The sequence below is a fragment of the Alternaria postmessia genome (genome assembly GCF_024291825.1).
Source record: "Alternaria postmessia strain BMP 2775 chromosome Unknown scaffold_7, whole genome shotgun sequence".
NCBI lineage: Eukaryota > Fungi > Ascomycota > Dothideomycetes > Pleosporales > Pleosporaceae > Alternaria > Alternaria postmessia.
The window spans coordinates 290,393-307,338 of NW_026260080.1; the positions used below are offsets into that span (position 1 = coordinate 290,393).

At 50.3% G+C, this 16,946-nt stretch overlaps 6 protein-coding genes across 6 annotated transcripts; 5 read left to right on the forward strand and 1 right to left on the reverse strand.

Annotated features, from left to right (window-relative positions):
* Positions 1 to 517: 517 nt before the first annotated feature.
* J4E82_001863 (uncharacterized protein) lies at positions 518 to 4,058 on the forward strand (the record flags this gene model as incomplete). Its single annotated transcript, XM_051728170.1, has 4 exons — positions 518 to 1,717; positions 1,762 to 2,754; positions 2,802 to 3,376; positions 3,428 to 4,058. 4 exons carry the CDS (start codon positions 518 to 520, stop codon positions 4,056 to 4,058), a joined length of 3,399 nt encoding a protein of 1,132 aa, XP_051592052.1.
* Positions 4,059 to 5,237: 1,179 nt separating this feature from the next.
* On the forward strand, positions 5,238 to 7,028 carry J4E82_001864 (uncharacterized protein; the record flags this gene model as incomplete). Its single annotated transcript, XM_051728171.1, has 4 exons — positions 5,238 to 5,446; positions 5,496 to 6,120; positions 6,179 to 6,978; positions 7,007 to 7,028. The coding sequence occupies 4 exons, from the start codon at positions 5,238 to 5,240 to the stop codon at positions 7,026 to 7,028; spliced, it is 1,656 nt and encodes a 551-aa protein (XP_051592053.1).
* Positions 7,029 to 7,775: 747 nt separating this feature from the next.
* On the forward strand, positions 7,776 to 8,286 carry J4E82_001865 (uncharacterized protein; the record flags this gene model as incomplete). Its single annotated transcript, XM_051728172.1, has 2 exons — positions 7,776 to 7,860; positions 7,922 to 8,286. The coding sequence occupies 2 exons, from the start codon at positions 7,776 to 7,778 to the stop codon at positions 8,284 to 8,286; spliced, it is 450 nt and encodes a 149-aa protein (XP_051592054.1).
* Positions 8,287 to 10,648: 2,362 nt separating this feature from the next.
* Positions 10,649 to 11,737, forward strand: J4E82_001866 (uncharacterized protein; the record flags this gene model as incomplete). Its single annotated transcript, XM_051728173.1, has 1 exon — positions 10,649 to 11,737. The coding sequence occupies one exon, from the start codon at positions 10,649 to 10,651 to the stop codon at positions 11,735 to 11,737; it is 1,089 nt and encodes a 362-aa protein (XP_051592055.1).
* A 1,117-nt stretch (positions 11,738 to 12,854) lies between these two features.
* On the reverse strand, positions 12,855 to 14,039 carry J4E82_001867 (uncharacterized protein; the record flags this gene model as incomplete). Its single annotated transcript, XM_051728174.1, has 2 exons — positions 12,855 to 13,605; positions 13,666 to 14,039. 2 exons carry the CDS (start codon positions 14,037 to 14,039, stop codon positions 12,855 to 12,857), a joined length of 1,125 nt encoding a protein of 374 aa, XP_051592056.1.
* Positions 14,040 to 15,179: 1,140 nt separating this feature from the next.
* On the forward strand, positions 15,180 to 16,780 carry J4E82_001868 (uncharacterized protein; the record flags this gene model as incomplete). Its single annotated transcript, XM_051728175.1, has 5 exons — positions 15,180 to 15,446; positions 15,500 to 15,766; positions 15,813 to 16,245; positions 16,294 to 16,686; positions 16,743 to 16,780. The coding sequence occupies 5 exons, from the start codon at positions 15,180 to 15,182 to the stop codon at positions 16,778 to 16,780; spliced, it is 1,398 nt and encodes a 465-aa protein (XP_051592057.1).
* Positions 16,781 to 16,946: the final 166 nt, after the last annotated feature.

Here is a 16,946-nt window from a genome sequence, read left to right on the forward strand (position 1 = left end):
GATTCGGGGACGGAGACGGGATCAGCGCGACATAGCAGGGGGGAAGGCGTGAAGAGGTAAAGGCGCGAGGCTGATTCGTGCCTGCGTTGGTGGTTGGATAAAGAATCGCGAGTGAGAGCTTCCAGGGAGCGCGGAACGGCGAAACGTGCGGAATGGGAGCCTTGGCGCGACGTTGATGCTTGACGGCAGCAACCGTGGAATCGCTTTCTCTGTAGAATTTAGCTGCACAACTAGACTACATCATATCATGTCATGTATCATGTGAAAGGCATTTGATATAATAATCGCCTGCGCACCTCGCGTTGTGTCGTCCAGTTCATCTTCGGTCCTTCCCTTTCCATTGCATTGACATTCGCGACTTCTGGGATCCCTGCTACTCCAACACCCCCGAGCTCCCCGCAACAGTACACATGCACCACATAGATACCCGATGACGCGCAAACCTCACTATTGCGCGCCATGAATGTAAGGACAAGGAACACAAGGAACACAACACTGCGCGACATCTGAGTGCACCATGTCGCGCAATCCAGGCTACTCGCGGGCGGGAGCCAATGGAGGCTACGCCAATGGCAACGGCAACTACGCTGGCGGAGGATATAATGGATACGCGGGCGGTGACGGCAGCTACGACGACCGACCGAGTGGTGAGCGACCACGAAGACCGGGCGGATACGGTGGCATGAGCGCGCAGCAGGACGACTATGCACCACGACCGAGCAACGAGCGCGAACGTCCCCGACGACCTGGTGGCTATGGCGGCCTTGCTCAGGAAGATGACATGGAAAGAAGACCCAGCGCCGACCGCGAGCGCCGGCCAGGGGGCTATGGAGGAGGCGGCTTTGCAGGGCGTGACGAGAGCCCTCGTCAAGTCACACGGCCTACCAGCATTGAACGCAGCCCAGCGAAACGCCGTAGCGGAGAGCGACAGAACGGGAGCCGGCCCAGGAACGCAAACAATGGACAAGGTAGCCAGGCGATCGAGGAGGTTCTTCAATACATACAACAAAACTGGGAATTCATGACCAAGGACCAATGCGTCCCTATCGAAGTCGCCCTGAAGCTCATGGATTCGAGTTCGCTCGGCCTGGCAAACCAGGCTGGTCAGTTTCAGCAAACACATGATCAGCTGCAGAACGCTCTGAAAGGCATCGTCAACGAACACCATCAGGGATTCAACAGCTCCATTGGTACCTTCCATCAGATTCAGTCCAGTCTCCAGAGTTCCCAACACCGTGTCAGAACTCTTAAAGGTTCACTTGTTGCGGCCAAGTCACAACTCTCCACGGCCAAGCCGGAACTTAAAGAGTTCGCTACGACCTCCCAGAATTACGATGAGATGTTGCAAATGCTTGATACGATTGAGAAACTCCAACTCGTCCCCGAGAGACTGGAAGCTCGCATATCAGAGAAGCGTTTTCTCACAGCTGTAGATATTCTACAGGATGCTCTACGAATGATACGAAAGACTGAAATGGAGAAGATCGGAGCCCTGTCTGACTTGCGCACATATCTTAGCAACCAAGAAGTATCCTTGACCGACATATTGATCGAAGAACTTCACAGCCATCTCTACCTCAAATCGCCTTACTGCGAAGACAGATGGAAGGAGTATGCTCAGAACCAGGTCAAGGGCGATCTGTCTCAGCGCGCTCAGACTGACGCAAGAGGCCGCTTGCTCTACTATTTCCTAGACGGTCTCGATACTTCAGAACCGGTATGTGTGCCCAACTCTACCATGTATCCTACTGACATTTTCAGATGACGGACGATTCCACCCACAATCCTGAGACAGACACATTCCAGTACATACGACTGGTCATAGAGGCGCTGAACAAGATGAGCCGTCTAGACATGGCAGTGGATACAATTGAACAGCGGTTGCCAGTCGAACTCTTCAAAGTTGTGGACAAGTCCAACAATGAAGTCGCGCAACGACACCCGAGCATACTACGAGCCTACTCGGCTAAGAAGAAGGGCAAAGCAAAGACTGAAGTCGAAAATGAGGATGTCCGGACGACCCTCCTGAACGATTTGATGTGGACTCTGTATGCCCGGTTCGAAGCGATTGCAGAAAGTCATCGAGTCGTGCATGACGTTGTGGCTGGTATCGTTCGACGAGAAAACCGAGCTGCATCAAGCGCAACATTGACACGCGGTTTCAAGGAATTGTGGAAGTTGTACCAAAGCGAGATGCGATCACTTCTCCACGACTATCTTGCTACAGACGGTGAAGCATCTTATAGAGGCGGTCAAGGTCAGGCCTCCACCAGCAGTGCGTTCTCGCGCGCTCCTCGAGACCGGAATAAGCGCATGTTCAAGCTGTCGGACGTGGATACGAAGGCGACAGAGCTCTCCAAAGAACGAGAGGATCTAGAGATCATTCTCAAGACATCCGTGCCTGGACTCGTGTCCGACTCAAAGAGACCAGAGGATGTCAATACTAACACGACTACCAATCTTGATGGCAGTGCGACCGGACACAAACTTCTGGTTGAGCCCAGTGTCTTCAACATGGGAATTCTGTTACCGCCATCGCTAGACTTTTTGAACCGACTAAAGGAGGTTGTGCCTTCAAATGCTGATATCAGCATGAGTACTTTGACTTCTTTCCTAGACGATTTCTTGGTCAATGTCTTCCATCCACAGCTGGACGAGACCCTTATCGAGTTATGTTCTCAAACTTTCATTGAGATCGACTCATTCAACGAGGACCCACATTGGTCGAGACATTCCAAGAAGCCCATCTTCAAGGTACGTCATGCACTGATGATGTGTGCATCATATACTAATTTGACCAGGGCACTGCGCAATTCTTTACCCTTATCACTGCTTTCTGCAAGATGTTGGACAACCTTCCCCATGATCAAGCTTTCTCCCAACTCATCGTCAACCAAATGGACACATACGCCCAAAAATGTAGTGGCTGGTACAAGGCTCTTGTTAGTCGATCGCAGCCTACGGCAAGTGGTCGTCTTATGAAGGCTCCTGCCGTGTGGGCGGAGTCTGAAGCAATGGAAGAGCTCATTGCCCGCCTCGTGCGAACAGACCCATCAGATTATGAGGAGTTGAACAAAGCCATCGAGAACGAGGTTGATCTTCTGATCGAAGCAGTAGAAGCTGATGAGCCTCTGGACCAGGCAGATATGATCCAGGATAGGAAGAGTATTGTCAGCCTCTGTTTGCTGTACACAAGTATGAAATGGCTGGCTACCAAGACGGCGCAACTACGGCATATCAGTGATCGTGCGTCTGACCCGATTGCCGCGGAGTCAAATGGTCAGAGGCACAACAGACGCTGGACTCAACTTTCCTCGGCCGATCCTAGGCCACAGAGCGCCCAGGTGTATCTCCCATTAAGTGCAGACACAGCTGCGTAAGTATTCTTGGCGCTTGCAAGAACCCCCTTTTACTGACCAACATACAGTATATTTGACGCAGTAGTACAAACCTATCATGCTCTCAGTACCCGCGTCTTACGGACACTGCACTTGTCAATCCGTTCGACCATCCTACACTCGCTAAACGCGAGCACACAACCCAATGTCTACATCGACACTCTACTCAGCGACCCCGACCCCGCCATCCTCGCCCTGAACGCCACACTCGTCTCCTTCGATACCGAAGTATCAACCTACATCCCGGTCGCGTCTTACATGCACATAACACGCGGTCTAGCAACCCTAATGGACACCTACCTCCTCAACCTTTGCACTTCCAAAATAACACGCATGAATACCAACGGATGTGCATTGATGCAACTCAACATCCTGGTCCTCCAGCAGAATCTCAAGAACATCGAAGACGGCGCTACGTTACCTTATGCAGCCCTTTTCTTCGACCTCTTCACCGCAGGCCCAGATGCGATTGTCGCGCGAGCGAAAGAGTATGGTAAGGGCTTTGGTGTGCCGGGTGACGTGTTTGGGGAGCAGGAGGTCAAGAAATTGTTGCAGATGATCTATGAAGAGAGGCTTAATGATCAGAATAGGGAGGCTAGTGTGCAAGCGAAGAGGGCGTTGGATGCGCAATTACTCGAGATCAGTGAGTTCATGTATTAGAATTGCGTTGGTTCTCGTCTTCTCAGTACCCCAGCTGGATAGTAGCGACCGTTTGTGAAAGAACAAAGGCGGAGTCATAGTATTATATTATCCTTGTGTTGAACGAAATGGAAATGCGTTTTACATCAGCCGCTAAAGGCGCCTCTCATCTGCTGACTTTTTGTGTAGCCGCAACGTGCATCTTCAGCCTTAAATGCAGTCGGCGACGTCGCACCAGGTGGCGTCCGTGCACTCCACAACGTCGCCGAGATGACAGGGGTGGAGATGCAAGCCACCCAGCTAGCTTGCGGGATAGGGCTTCAGCTGCACACCCCGAGACAACATATTCGCTGATCCGATATGACATGACGAGCACTTTCGAGATTTCCCACCGCTACTTGTTCCGGATCGCCACGTCTCAGGACTTGGAACGCCGGGTTTCTGGGCTGCACTAACCAGATCCGAATAGAAGTGGGCGCGATACTATACTACCTTTCAAAACAATGTTCTGGTGAAAACCCCGAAAACCGGTGTCTGGCAATTTTACACGGACGTTGTTCTCCAGGCGTGTTCCAGAAACCAATAACGGGGAAGTAAGCTGCATGTCACCCTCCAGCCGCTCTGCGCCAAGCGCAACAACACATTGCCAAACCACCATACCGGTACCGTGGGCTGAACATGATTACACAAACGATTGGTTGATCTGAGATGCTTACTGATCTCTGAACCTTGGCTTCATAGGTTATGATGATCTCTGCACAGAATCTTAACAGCCTGGCTTTGTGAATAAGGCCACCCCTTCCGGTGACTTCTCGCCGATGACAGTAATATCGGACCGTCGGGGACTTCTTGGTACTGCAGACCATCGGCGTTCACGTATGTCTGACTGCTTGGGAAGGAGATGGAGGTGGGTTTGCGGGTTTCATAGAGTTTTTGGCCCCCATACTTTTGCTCCTATCTAGGAGCTGTCTTTACATAGTCTTGACATCTTCCACTCCATCTCGCATTCAATCGCTTCTTGAATAGATAGTTCATCGAAAAGTGTGGATTTCGGTTTCATTCCTACCCCCCTACTACACCAATCCTTTTCTTCTACATCATTTAGTATATACCGCTGTTCTTGCCCACTTTTCCAGTCAGATTACTTTGATCGTGTAGTGAACTACACAAAGCACACCGCTTAGACTTGATCTCTCAGTCATGTCATCATCTAGTACCACAAGAGACGTTGAGAAAGGCAATGCAGGCTCAGACTATGCGCATCTAAGCAATGATGAAGTGAAGAGCTTCAGTTGGGAAGATGTCACGGTCACAGTCAAAGACAGGGTGTCGAAAGAGCCAATTGATCTTCTTTCCAACGTTAGCGGAATGATTGAAGCAGGCGAGATGATGGCTCTGATGGGTCCCAGGTACGTTCATACCATCCTCACCCAGACTATAGACAGACATCTAACGTAGTAACTTCAGTGGCTCTGGAAAAACTACCCTCCTCAACATCCTTGCCCACCGCGCCGCGATACCTAAAGCCACCATTCAACAAACCCTCCGCATCAACGGTGCCCCAACAGCACTATCGTCGTTTCGCAAAATGAGTTCTTACGTCGAGCAGGAAGACGCTCTGATCGGCTCCCTCACCGTCCGCGAAACACTCTACTTCGCCGCTCAACTCGCACTCCCAAGTTCCGTACCAGCAGCTTCCCGCAAGGCCCTTATAACTTCTCTCCTGTCATCCTTCGGCCTCACCGCCCAAGCCGATACACTGATCGGTACGCCCATCCGCAAGGGTGTGTCTGGCGGTCAGAAAAGACGTGTCAGCGTCGCCAGTCAACTGATCACGTCCCCAAAGATACTCTTCCTCGACGAACCGACAAGTGGACTTGACTCTGCGGCTAGCTACGAAGTCATCAAGTTCGTTCAGGGTATCGCGAAGAAGTACAAGATCTTGGTGATTGCGTCCATTCATCAGCCGAGTACTGCGACCTTTGGGTTGTTTGACAAGCTGATGTTGTTGAGCCGGGGGAAGTGCGTTTACAATGGCGAGGTTGAGGGAGTCAAGGAGTGGTTCGAGGGACTGGGATATGAGGTAAGTCTACATTCTATTGTGTTGCGAAGGCGACGACAACTAACATGATTACCAAAAGATGCCGTTGTACACTAATCCAGCCGAGTTTGTTATCGACCTGATCAACACTGATTTCTCCCAAGACGACACCGCCGCATCGCAACGCCTCTCCCATCTCCACACTTCCTGGGCCACATCCCCTGCAGCAGCAACACTGTCCGCAAACCTCCGCGTCGCCGCCAAAATGCCATCCAGTTCCCCCCAATCCTCTGCGCCCACTTCTTCCAGCACACGCGTATCTGCTCTCTCAACCCTCTTACCCCTGGTCCACCGCTCTTTCATCAAATCCCACCGCGATATCGTCGCGTACGGCATCCGAATAGCCATGTATCTCGGTCTGGCTATCATGATGGGCACAGTCTGGCTGCGACTCTCTCCCACCCAATCCAACATCCAAGCATTTACCAACGCTATTTTCTTCGGTGGCGCCTTCATGTCCTTCATGGCCGTCGCTTATATCCCCGCGTACCTCGAAGACCTCGCTATTTACTCCAAAGAACGCGCGAATGGGCTTTACGGACCTACGGCGTTCATGCTGGCTAATTTTATCGTGGGAATTCCGTACCTCTTCCTCATCACCGTGCTGTTCAGCGTGGTGAGTTATTGGCTAGGGGGTTTCAGACCGAGTGCAGAGGGGTTTTGGATGTGGGTACTTTGGCTGTTCCTGGACCTGCTGGCTGCAGAGTCTTTGGTGGTGTTGCTTTCGAGCCTCATTCCTATATTCGTTGTGGCACTTGCTGCCACGGCGTTTGCGAATGGGCTTTGGATGTGCGTGAATGGGTTCATGGTGCAGCCCGATACGCTGAATGTATTTTGGAGGTATGTCTTCCATTACATTGACTACCAGGCGTATGTATTCCGCGGGATGATGGTCAATGAGTTTGGAAAGAGGAGTTATGCTTGCGAGAGGCTAGAGGGAGGTGGGTGTCAGTGCATGTATCCGAGTGAGTTGCAGGACCAGTGCTTGGTGGACGGGAAGGCAGTGTTAGGCGCGTATGGGTTTGGGACGGGAAACACAGGGAAGTATGTGGGGTATCTTCTGGTCATCGTTGCTGTGTACAGGTTGTTTGGATGGGTGGTCTTGTATTTGCGCAAGCACTGAGCGTTGTGATAGTACTGAAAATCTCTGGGGACACGGCGTAATAATTGTAGTATGTTTATTATAATTGAAAGAACATGCGCGATGCATTCTTAATGGTTGCCAAAATCGTCTTCTTACCACTAATCATTGTTTCAGGCGTGGCCGCTTTTGGTATCTTGATACTCCGAACTGTCGACCCGGCCATCTGCTTCCTCGGGTGCTCGCCTTCAGCTGAGTAACCTCGCTCGCTCTTACAGTCCGAAGCCAATCCTATTCCTCGTTAGTGTATGGATACCAGGGCGCCTTATGATATCCTCGGATCTACTCCAGAGCCACGCTAAGCCGCTTCGGACATATAGACGACAATGTTGAAGTGCAATATAAGAACAAGATGAGAATGCAAATTGTTTGAATCTTCAACTTGAACTGGCCAATGTTCAGAAACATCCTACAAAACTTTCCACACCAACTCCGCTCGAGCTCGATAGCATCGCACATTCCTCAAACACGACCACAATTCACCTCCGCGTCCAACATGTCTGCAATTCCTATTGTCTTGTGCGGTAGAAATCCTCCACTCGCACAAGCGGTTCGGCAATACCTCATGCCTGAGTACGATGGTATGTCTTTTTCTTGCCATCCTCCTTGCGTTTCCCTACTACGGGAACTAACGTCTCGAAGTAATCCACATAATCTCTTCCCCAACGGTTGGCACAAGTGATCTTCCGCTTCTTCTAGTCTCTCCGTCCACTGTACCGCCAAACTCTCAATCCAACCTCGGATCTCAAAACTATGCCAAGCGACCTGCTGCAGTTGTTGTAGGCGGAGGATTTGACGACCAAATGTTCAATCAGATGAAGGATGCTTGTAAAGAAACAATGGATGTACCTTGGGGTAAAGCAGATCTTTCAATGAGTGGGGGGATGCCTAACTACAACAATGTCGACGCGTTCGGGAAAGCTGTTGCACAGAGGGTTAAGACGCGCCTGTTGGAGTTGGATATTGGCGGGAGGAATGGTGTCGAAGGTGGTGAATTCCGGTATTGATTAGCCAAAACAGCAGTCTATATAGCGACAATATCGAACCAGTATCTGCGGTACTTCCTTCCCGCAATACCTTAGTTAAGGCAGAAATACTGACGTTCCTTGTGCCCTTCTTCAATCTCTTTGATGAGGTCTCCGTGCCTAATCTCATCCATGTACACGTCACCTAACAGTAGGTAGGTGTCGCCCTGTGGTCGCAGCGCACAGGGATTATATGCCCCTTCCAGGACTACAATCATGTCGTTCTCTTTCAGACAAGCTGGTCCAAGGCCGAGGGAACCATTCTTGGTACGAAAGAACTTTCGTCGATAGCAACAATTTCCCATAATATCCTCAAACAGCTTCCAACTATCGTCATCCTCGCTCAAATGTTGTGTCGTTAAGCCGCCTTCACTCTCGTTGTCAGCAATCGTGTGGAGGAGGCGAATATAGGCTAAAAAGCTTTGGGAATATGCTGCTATATTGTCTTCAGTTGCGCACTCGTACAACGTATCATCTTGAAGTACCACTCCTGTGGTCAATGTCCGTGCCATTGACATCATTACGGGGCTCAGATCACGGCCTAAAGGTGACCCTGTGGGCACCTTCTCGTTCCAGTACTCTAGGACAATCCGTCGCGGATAGTTTCTAAAAGTTATCCTCTCATGCGGCAAGTCGGCAAGGGACCCATTTATCGGCGGTCCTGTATACAAGACTGTTTGATGGGCCAACCCGGATACCATTAATGGTCGGTCATAAGGCTGTGCAGTGTCTACGGGCGGAGATACCGTATGATATGTCCCGTTTGGTAGAGTAGGGGGAGACAAAAGACTTCCTATTGGAAAAATCGGCACATGTATCGTCTGATCCCATTGAGGGATCCAAGATCTGTATCTTGGGTCACCGTCGTAGTGCGCACCATGATGTACATGGGCAAAGAGGGCAAGATCGCCAGTCCATCCTATGACTGCAGTGGCCAAATCATGGTAAACATCCTGGACTGACTTATCATAATCGATTCTGATGATATGTCTTTCCTCATCAAGTTCCATCAAACCAAGAATGCCATAGATCTTATCTCGAGGATCTGTAGCTTCCCATTTTCTGTAGGTTCTCAGAGCTGAAAGAAGACTACATTTGTCGTCACGGAATGGCCCGTTCATATAATAAGCGTATTGTTCGAAGATTGCGTATGGTGAATGTTGTATCTCGCCTTGGCAACGGTCCACCGTCCATCCAGCTAAGCGCACGGGAACGTACCTCGAAAGTTCCTCAGCTCCCCAATAGAACATTGAGTCAGAAGCTAATCTGATCTCTTGTATACACCATATCCGCCGAAACCAAGGGGTATTAAAGAAATGATTTAGCGCATTCCATGGTAGCGATCCGCCAAAGACTGCAGCTACATCCGGGATACGCCAATCAGAAAAGTGGTGCTCGGGATCACCTTTGAAGGCTCTGACGCATATCAGAGCATCGAAAACACGCTTGATATCCAAAGCATACTCCGTTTTGACGTGACCCAGCCAGACAACGACGCGTTTGGCGCACTGAAAGATCGAACCCATGCGGCGTACCTGAGAGCTCTTTTCTTCTTCGTCAGACTGCGCAATGCACAGTGCGTCTGCCCAGACAATCCGTGCCTCATTTGTTAGTCGCAATCTAACAAGCGCATCTCGCAGGTTCATCGTGACCCAGTGTGTTGCGCCATTACAAACTATCTCACGACGTTCAGCTGAGTCGCCCCAACAGTAAGAGAGCGCCTCATATGCGGGGATATCATCGATCTTGTACTGCCGAAGCTCACACGATACTAGTGACTCCGTAGACTCAGAGGGTAGTATATGCAAGAGGCGGATTTCAGTGTCCGATAGTCGTGTGGGATACAGCGCATTCATTGCGATTGTAGAAGCGGCTTCGCGTTAAGTGAATGCCGGTCGGTGGTAGATAACGCATAACCCAGTAAAACGCAGCGAAGGGCTACCAGCCGGAAGCTTGGTCAAAATTGCGATCTATTGCGCCCAAGACAAGAATACTGAAAATCTTCTGTATGCGTTCATGTATCATTAATGGAGCTAGGTGTGATAGATGTATTGCGTGGAGCGGGGCAGAATCGATGCCGCAGGGAGCAGGGGCGAACGCAAGCAGATGCTATTCCACTTCCGGTTTAATGTGAGAGCACCAATACTGTCCACCTCCAATGGCTGCGCCCAGGTTTTCCCTCACTGCTCAGCTCTTGGCACATGACTCATATAGAATCATGTCACTACTGCGTCCAGCTTCACCGATCAGCATCTCTGTCATGAGTCAGGAGAGAAAGTCACGATGCAGCAATTGTTTACAAAAAGCTATGTAGTAGGCTTGTCTCCAAGAGCCTTCTACCGGCATGTCTTCACACGAACTTACCAACGAGAAGGGGGTCAGAGAATACCTCGAAGCACATCAGTCTACACCTATCAGCGTACAACTACTCTCAGGAGGCAGTGCCAACTATGTCTACCGTGTCAAAAACCATGATGGCTCGACACGCATCTTGAAACACGCAGAACCCTATTTGCATAGCAACAAAGACTTTGCATTCGACCCTAAGCGTATGGACTACGAAGCGCGAATCTTGCAGGCTCTATCTTCCTCTGAGAGCTCTTTGATCGCAACTCTTCCCGGATCGAACGTACACACGGTGCGGCTGTTGAACTACGACGAGACCAACAAGCTGCTTGAACTCGAAGATGGGGGTAGTCGTAATCTCAAGGACGCTTACACAGACCTGAAGCTTGATATACCATACATTGCAGAACAGATTGGAAGATGGCTCGTTGCACTGCATTTATCCGCAAAACATCTCTCGCTCGCTTCACCGGATCAAGACCGAGGCATCGACAATAACCCTATTGCGGTCGATATTTATCGGTATCCGTACAATGGCCTACATATCGCCCTTACACAATCTGGTTATGACCCTCAGTTGGCTCACGTTATCAACGAAAGATTCGGAAGTTTAGTCGCGGTAGATGATGAATGTATCTGTCACGGCGACTTTTGGCCTGGCAATGTTCTCGTGCGGGACATTGAACAAGAGCCAGTCGAGCTGACGATTGTGGATTGGGAGCTGGTGCGCCGCGGTACCAGTGCAACCGATGTTGGTCAGTTCGCTGCCGAATCGTTCCTTCTTGATCGCTTTCGTGGCGGTAGGGGTTTACTTAGTGCATTTCTGAACGCCTATGTTATAGCTCGGGAGCAGACAGAGACGCTTGGTAGGTCGTGGCTGACACGAGTGGTAGTGTACTGGGCAGTTCATGTTGCGTTCTGGCCTACTAGAGTTAGATGGTCGAACGAGGACGAGACTAAGGCCCTTGTTGGAGTGGGCGTTGCTACTTTGGAAAACATCCTGAATGAGGATTGGGAGAAGGTGTTGGAGTCACCATTGTTGAGAGACGTAAAGGAAAGGTATGCTACGTTGTTAGCGCGACCTTAACGACTGCGCGTAGAGTAGGACTGCATCTCAAGTCTGAAGGTATCTGGTGTGCAAAAACACTTCGGTTACTTGATATCAGACCTCCACCAATTCTACCAGCTTCCTAAGACACCTTCTGCCATACCGGTAATCAAACATCTTGCTCATGGTCACATGTGGAGACCACGAAGAATCCCCTAGTCACATCACCATCATAACAATGGTCACCAGATACTTGGTAGCTCAACTAGCATCATTTGCCCATGCATATATAAGCACTCAACTACAACACCACTAGCCCAGCATCAACCGCTTGATTAGTCGATACAATGGCTACCTCATCCTCATCGAGCAATACTACTGAGTTCAAAACCATTATTGAACACATAACTCCGATACTAGCCACCGCGGTGGCTGAGAGACTATTGCCTAATCTCAGAGAAGAGATGGCGTGCATGATACCTGGAATCGTGTCTCAAACACTTTCTCAACGAGGGGTTGCTGACAAGCATAAGAACAACGACAGCAAAGGCAACAAAACAACCGGAGAATACTTGCAGGCCACTACCGATACTAGAATGCCACCACCACAGCAATATCTGCAGGAACCGTTACCTCGCCCTCTACCACAACCTCCCTTGGCTTTACAGCACCAGAGTCAAGCGATTGCCATCACACCAACTCAAAACAGGCGAGTCTCGGACAAAGAGATACTCAAGAGGGTTCACGAGTATAAGATACGTGAAGGCATAGCACAGACCAGAGAGGTGACGAATGCGGGTGTGGCGGTTACTGTTGCATTGAAACCAGACGGTTCGCACTTTGGAGTACAGGATGAAGCGGCTGTCGACTGGAGCGGCAAGGAATCAGACATATCTGGGATGAGTTTAAGTGGTCATAGGGTAGACAAGAATAATGGTGGGAGCGGACAGGTTAAAAAGAAGGAAGGATAGCAGATGTAGGAGGAGCTGCGATGCAATGCAAATCGAAATCCGGATATCATGCAACGTTTCGTGATGCTGGCTTACATTGCCATTGGTCACAGGCTGCATTTTTACCACATTCTTCATAGCTAATATTGTGTAATTGTACATTTTTGCTGATGGTACATAGGTAAACGTGCATAAGCTCTCGATCTTTACTGCATCTTTCTCGCACCCGATGTATTCTCAATTTCCGCCATCTTGCCCTCTCGCCAAAACCAGACTGCAGCAAGCGTCGCGCCTGGTCCACCCATAGCCGTCACCGCGGCGATGACGAGAAAGCTCTCAAAAATGTTCTCGAGTGTGGCTTCTCCATTCTTCACCCGCTGCACATCGCATATAGCGACCCAAGACGGAATGATGTACATTGATCCGATGATGAGCCAGTCCCACTGGAAGATAAACAGAAGGCCCCACTCCATACCCTTCTTCCATGTGTAGGTACTGGGGATGAATACGCGGGCGTAAGTCACATCGGGATTGTCGGATAGGGAGATACCACGGATGGTGATCCAATGCGTCGCCACAGAGAGAACGAAAGCGAAAGCATAGAGAACCTTGAGACTTCGGACGTCCGCACTCTTGTTCTTCGTGGTGATGACGGTCGAAGAACCTGAGAGAGCAACGAACCATAGCGGGATATTGGCGAGAATGGGCGTGAACTGCCAGAATGCGAGAAGGTTCTGGAGCATGTCTGAATCTAGGCCGGGGATGAATAATGCGATGGTAGGCACAACGTAGAATAAGAGAATCCCTGGGAGAATCGCGCGCGCATAAGGTAATGGAACAGTGCGTCCAGTCTGGAAGTATGATTTAGGGCTTGAGATGCGATGCAAAGCTAGCCACCAGAGAGTCACTATGCAAGCTGCCCCCACATTCTGGTAGATGAAGGCCCAGATAGAAATACTTCATATTATCAGCAACATGCGGCGACTTTCGTCAAATCCCTCCTGATGGTTCACTTACTATTTTACCCAACTACCCTGGTTCCGCTCCCGGCATGCCTCGACACCATGCACCGCAAGAAGGGGCGTGATCTGGATGAGGAAATGGAGCTGTTGCCAGTAGAAGGTCTCGCTCCATCCTGTGGGCCCATACAAGAATGCAGCCACCAAAAAAGACAGTCCCTCGTCTAGAATCCGGATACCCGTATAGTGCTTCTTTAGGGACACGCCGTTAGGCAGAGTACCTGATGCAGCTACGCCCAAGAAACCAACAGGAACTTCATTTTGAGCAGTCGTAATGCGCATAGTATAGAACCCAATCCCAGCTAGAACTGCCATCACAACTAGTAGCGCATTGTTGTTCGGGCGGCCGACGCGTGCTGTTGATGTTGCCATGATGGGTGGTTGCTGACGGTCAAGGGAACAACGCGCAGTAGCAGATGACCGCGGTTTTATTTGTCGTTCCTCGGCGCGCCTTGGACACAACTTGGCGAGCTTCGCCTCTTTTATCCAGCCCTGGAAGTCAGCTCGGACAGGTATTTCATCCGGTGGTTGCGGGGGTTGCTTATGTAAAGCGACACGAAGCGAATCGCCTCATCATAGCTTCTCAGATACGATCTCCTCACTAACAAAGAAGACTGCTCCATGTTGATATTGATGAAATGTTGCAGAAAGGAAGAAATCATGACCAGAGTCTTCCCTAGGCTCACCGCAAACTAATCGGAGGTGTCTAACGTGACCGGTAAATAACCCTACCTCTTCGGCGAATTCAATGGCAAAATCGAGATAGGCATTGGCCTGGTGACATTTGAAACTCAATTCGAGCTGGAATCTGACGAAGACGAGATCGGATGTTTGTCTTGCGATTCGTCGATGGTTGATCCCAGGTAAGTGTACCGGACGCTTGGTTCGGCCCTTTCGGCTAAGCGGCACATTGCGATGGCCGGAACGTGTTTCAACGGCGTTGGTGGTGAGAGGCCATCCGGTTTTGGGGGCGTGACGTCAACGCACCGCCTCATCGAGTGGCTCACATTTCCATGGTTTTTATCGCTGTTCGCATAACAGTCCTAACGGTGTCGAAAAAGCAAGCCGACTGTCTAACTCGATAGATTAGAGCTTGTACAGTTTTGCGGGGTGATGTGCCGCGACGGTACCTGCCAAGGCGATGCAACCTCGATGGTTGACGCGGAGGCGCCGCGATCGCGTCCACCACGCGACGCTAGAGAGGTGATGTCATAGCACCCATTCAGCGACGTTTGACGCAGCCTGGAGCAAGCACTATCGACAATATATCCCTCTGATGCAGGGACACTGCCACATGTGGCATAGTGTCTCCAGTTTATGATGCGCTCTCCAACGCTATTACGCATTGGCGTCTTCCATGTCTCGGAATCTTGGCTGCCATGGTTTGACAGCGCGTCGCGTCTTCCTTCTTGTAAGCTTGGTTTTCTTGTCAGCCCTTGTCTACAACCTCTTTCTTTCTCAAACCTTACATCGATATCCTAGGAGTTCCGGAAACTTCGAAAATTACGAGCTATGGTCGGAACCAGACGCAACATTCTCAACAGCCACAACAGCAACGGCAGCATTAACAGCAGAAGCAATGCCAACGAGTTCAGTAAATACCAGCGTGTCGACCTGGAAGGCGGATATGGAGGAAACAATCCTGTCAAATCAAAGAAGCGATTTCGTGATGCGATCGACCAAACCGTAAAGGACAATCGCGCCAATGAGATGAAAAAGAAGTTGATCGATAATATCGACCATGAAGCGCTGGAATTTTTCAGGAAGAGCGACGAGAGTGTACGTCTCAATCCATACGTCTACTTGCAACGATGCTAATATGTGTTCCACAGCTCAAATCCATCAAAAATAAGAAAGTACGCGGCTTCTACGAGGAGCAGAACTCGCGCTTGGACGACTGGGCAGAAGTAGACATGGTTGTTTCTTCGCTTGCCGATGATATTGTGGATAGTATGAATCCGCGAGACACCGATGGCGACGGAGTAGCAGAAGACCGTGGACCATTGGGCAATAGCGGCGAGGAATTGGAACCTTTTCTCCCCGAAGAAGAGCGTGACCGAAGAGCGAGATCTGCCAAACACGCACGGTGGGCGATAAACGTAAGTCCTAAAAACGGAAAATGTAGCCAAAGCTGACAGTTTTCAGATTAACGTTCTTGTAAACGTCCTTCTACTCGCGGCCAAGGGTGTAGCAGCAATTTGGTCCAGCTCTTTGTCGCTGATCGCGTCCCTTGTTGATTCAGCACTTGACTTGCTATGCACCATCATTATCTGGACCACCAACAAACTCGTTGGCTGGCGTTTGCAGAGTCTAAAAAAGAAGTTTCCCATCGGCCGACGACGCCTCGAACCCATTGGAATTCTGGTCTTCTCTATCATTATGGTTATATCGTTCCTCCAGATTCTCCAAGAGTCGGTCAAGAAGCTCCTGCCAAGCGGCGACCACAGTGTATCCCAGTTGCCACCCGCTGCTATCTTCGCCATGGTAGCTACAATCGTCGTCAAGGGCACTATCTGGTTCGGATGCGCAAGGGTCAAGACAACGCAAGTACAGGCCCTCGCCCAAGACTGCAAAACTGGTACATTCGTGTCTTCCGCCTACCACGTATATCTGCTAACCAACACAGATGTTTATTTCAACACACTTTCCCTTCTTTTCCCTCTCATCGGCGGCCACGTCGGCGTCTGGTGGCTCGATCCTCTCGGCGCAGCTTGCCTTTCGCTATACATCATCTACGACTGGGCTTGCACTTGTTTCGAAAATGTCACTCGTCTGACCGGTGAAGCAGCCAATGACCGTGTGGAGCGCAAGATGATGTACATGGCGTACCGCTTCTCACCCCTCGTTGAAGGGTTCAAGAGTCTCAAGTGCTACCACGCGGGCGATGGTGTCTGTGTGGAGATTGATGTGCTCATGAAGGAGGAGACACCGTTGAGGAAGTGCCATGATATCGCAGAGACCCTGCAATACTGTCTAGAAGGCTTGAATGAGGTGGACCGCGCTTTTGTGACAATGGACTGTGAGTATTTCGATCGAGAGACGAGCGTTTTCGAACTTGCAGCTAATCTTTTGCAGACACTTCACAAGGTCCCACAGGCCATGCTGGTAGCTAGGTTTATGCCTGCCAGTGATGTACATTCGGAACCATTTCTTCTTCTTAGCATAGCATGCCTGGCGTTCGGTCAGTATCATAAACACTTACTTTTTTCAATTCAACTATTCGGTAAAACCTTTCCTCTAATACCTTATCGCTGCATGATCTACCCGGCGCCACGACTT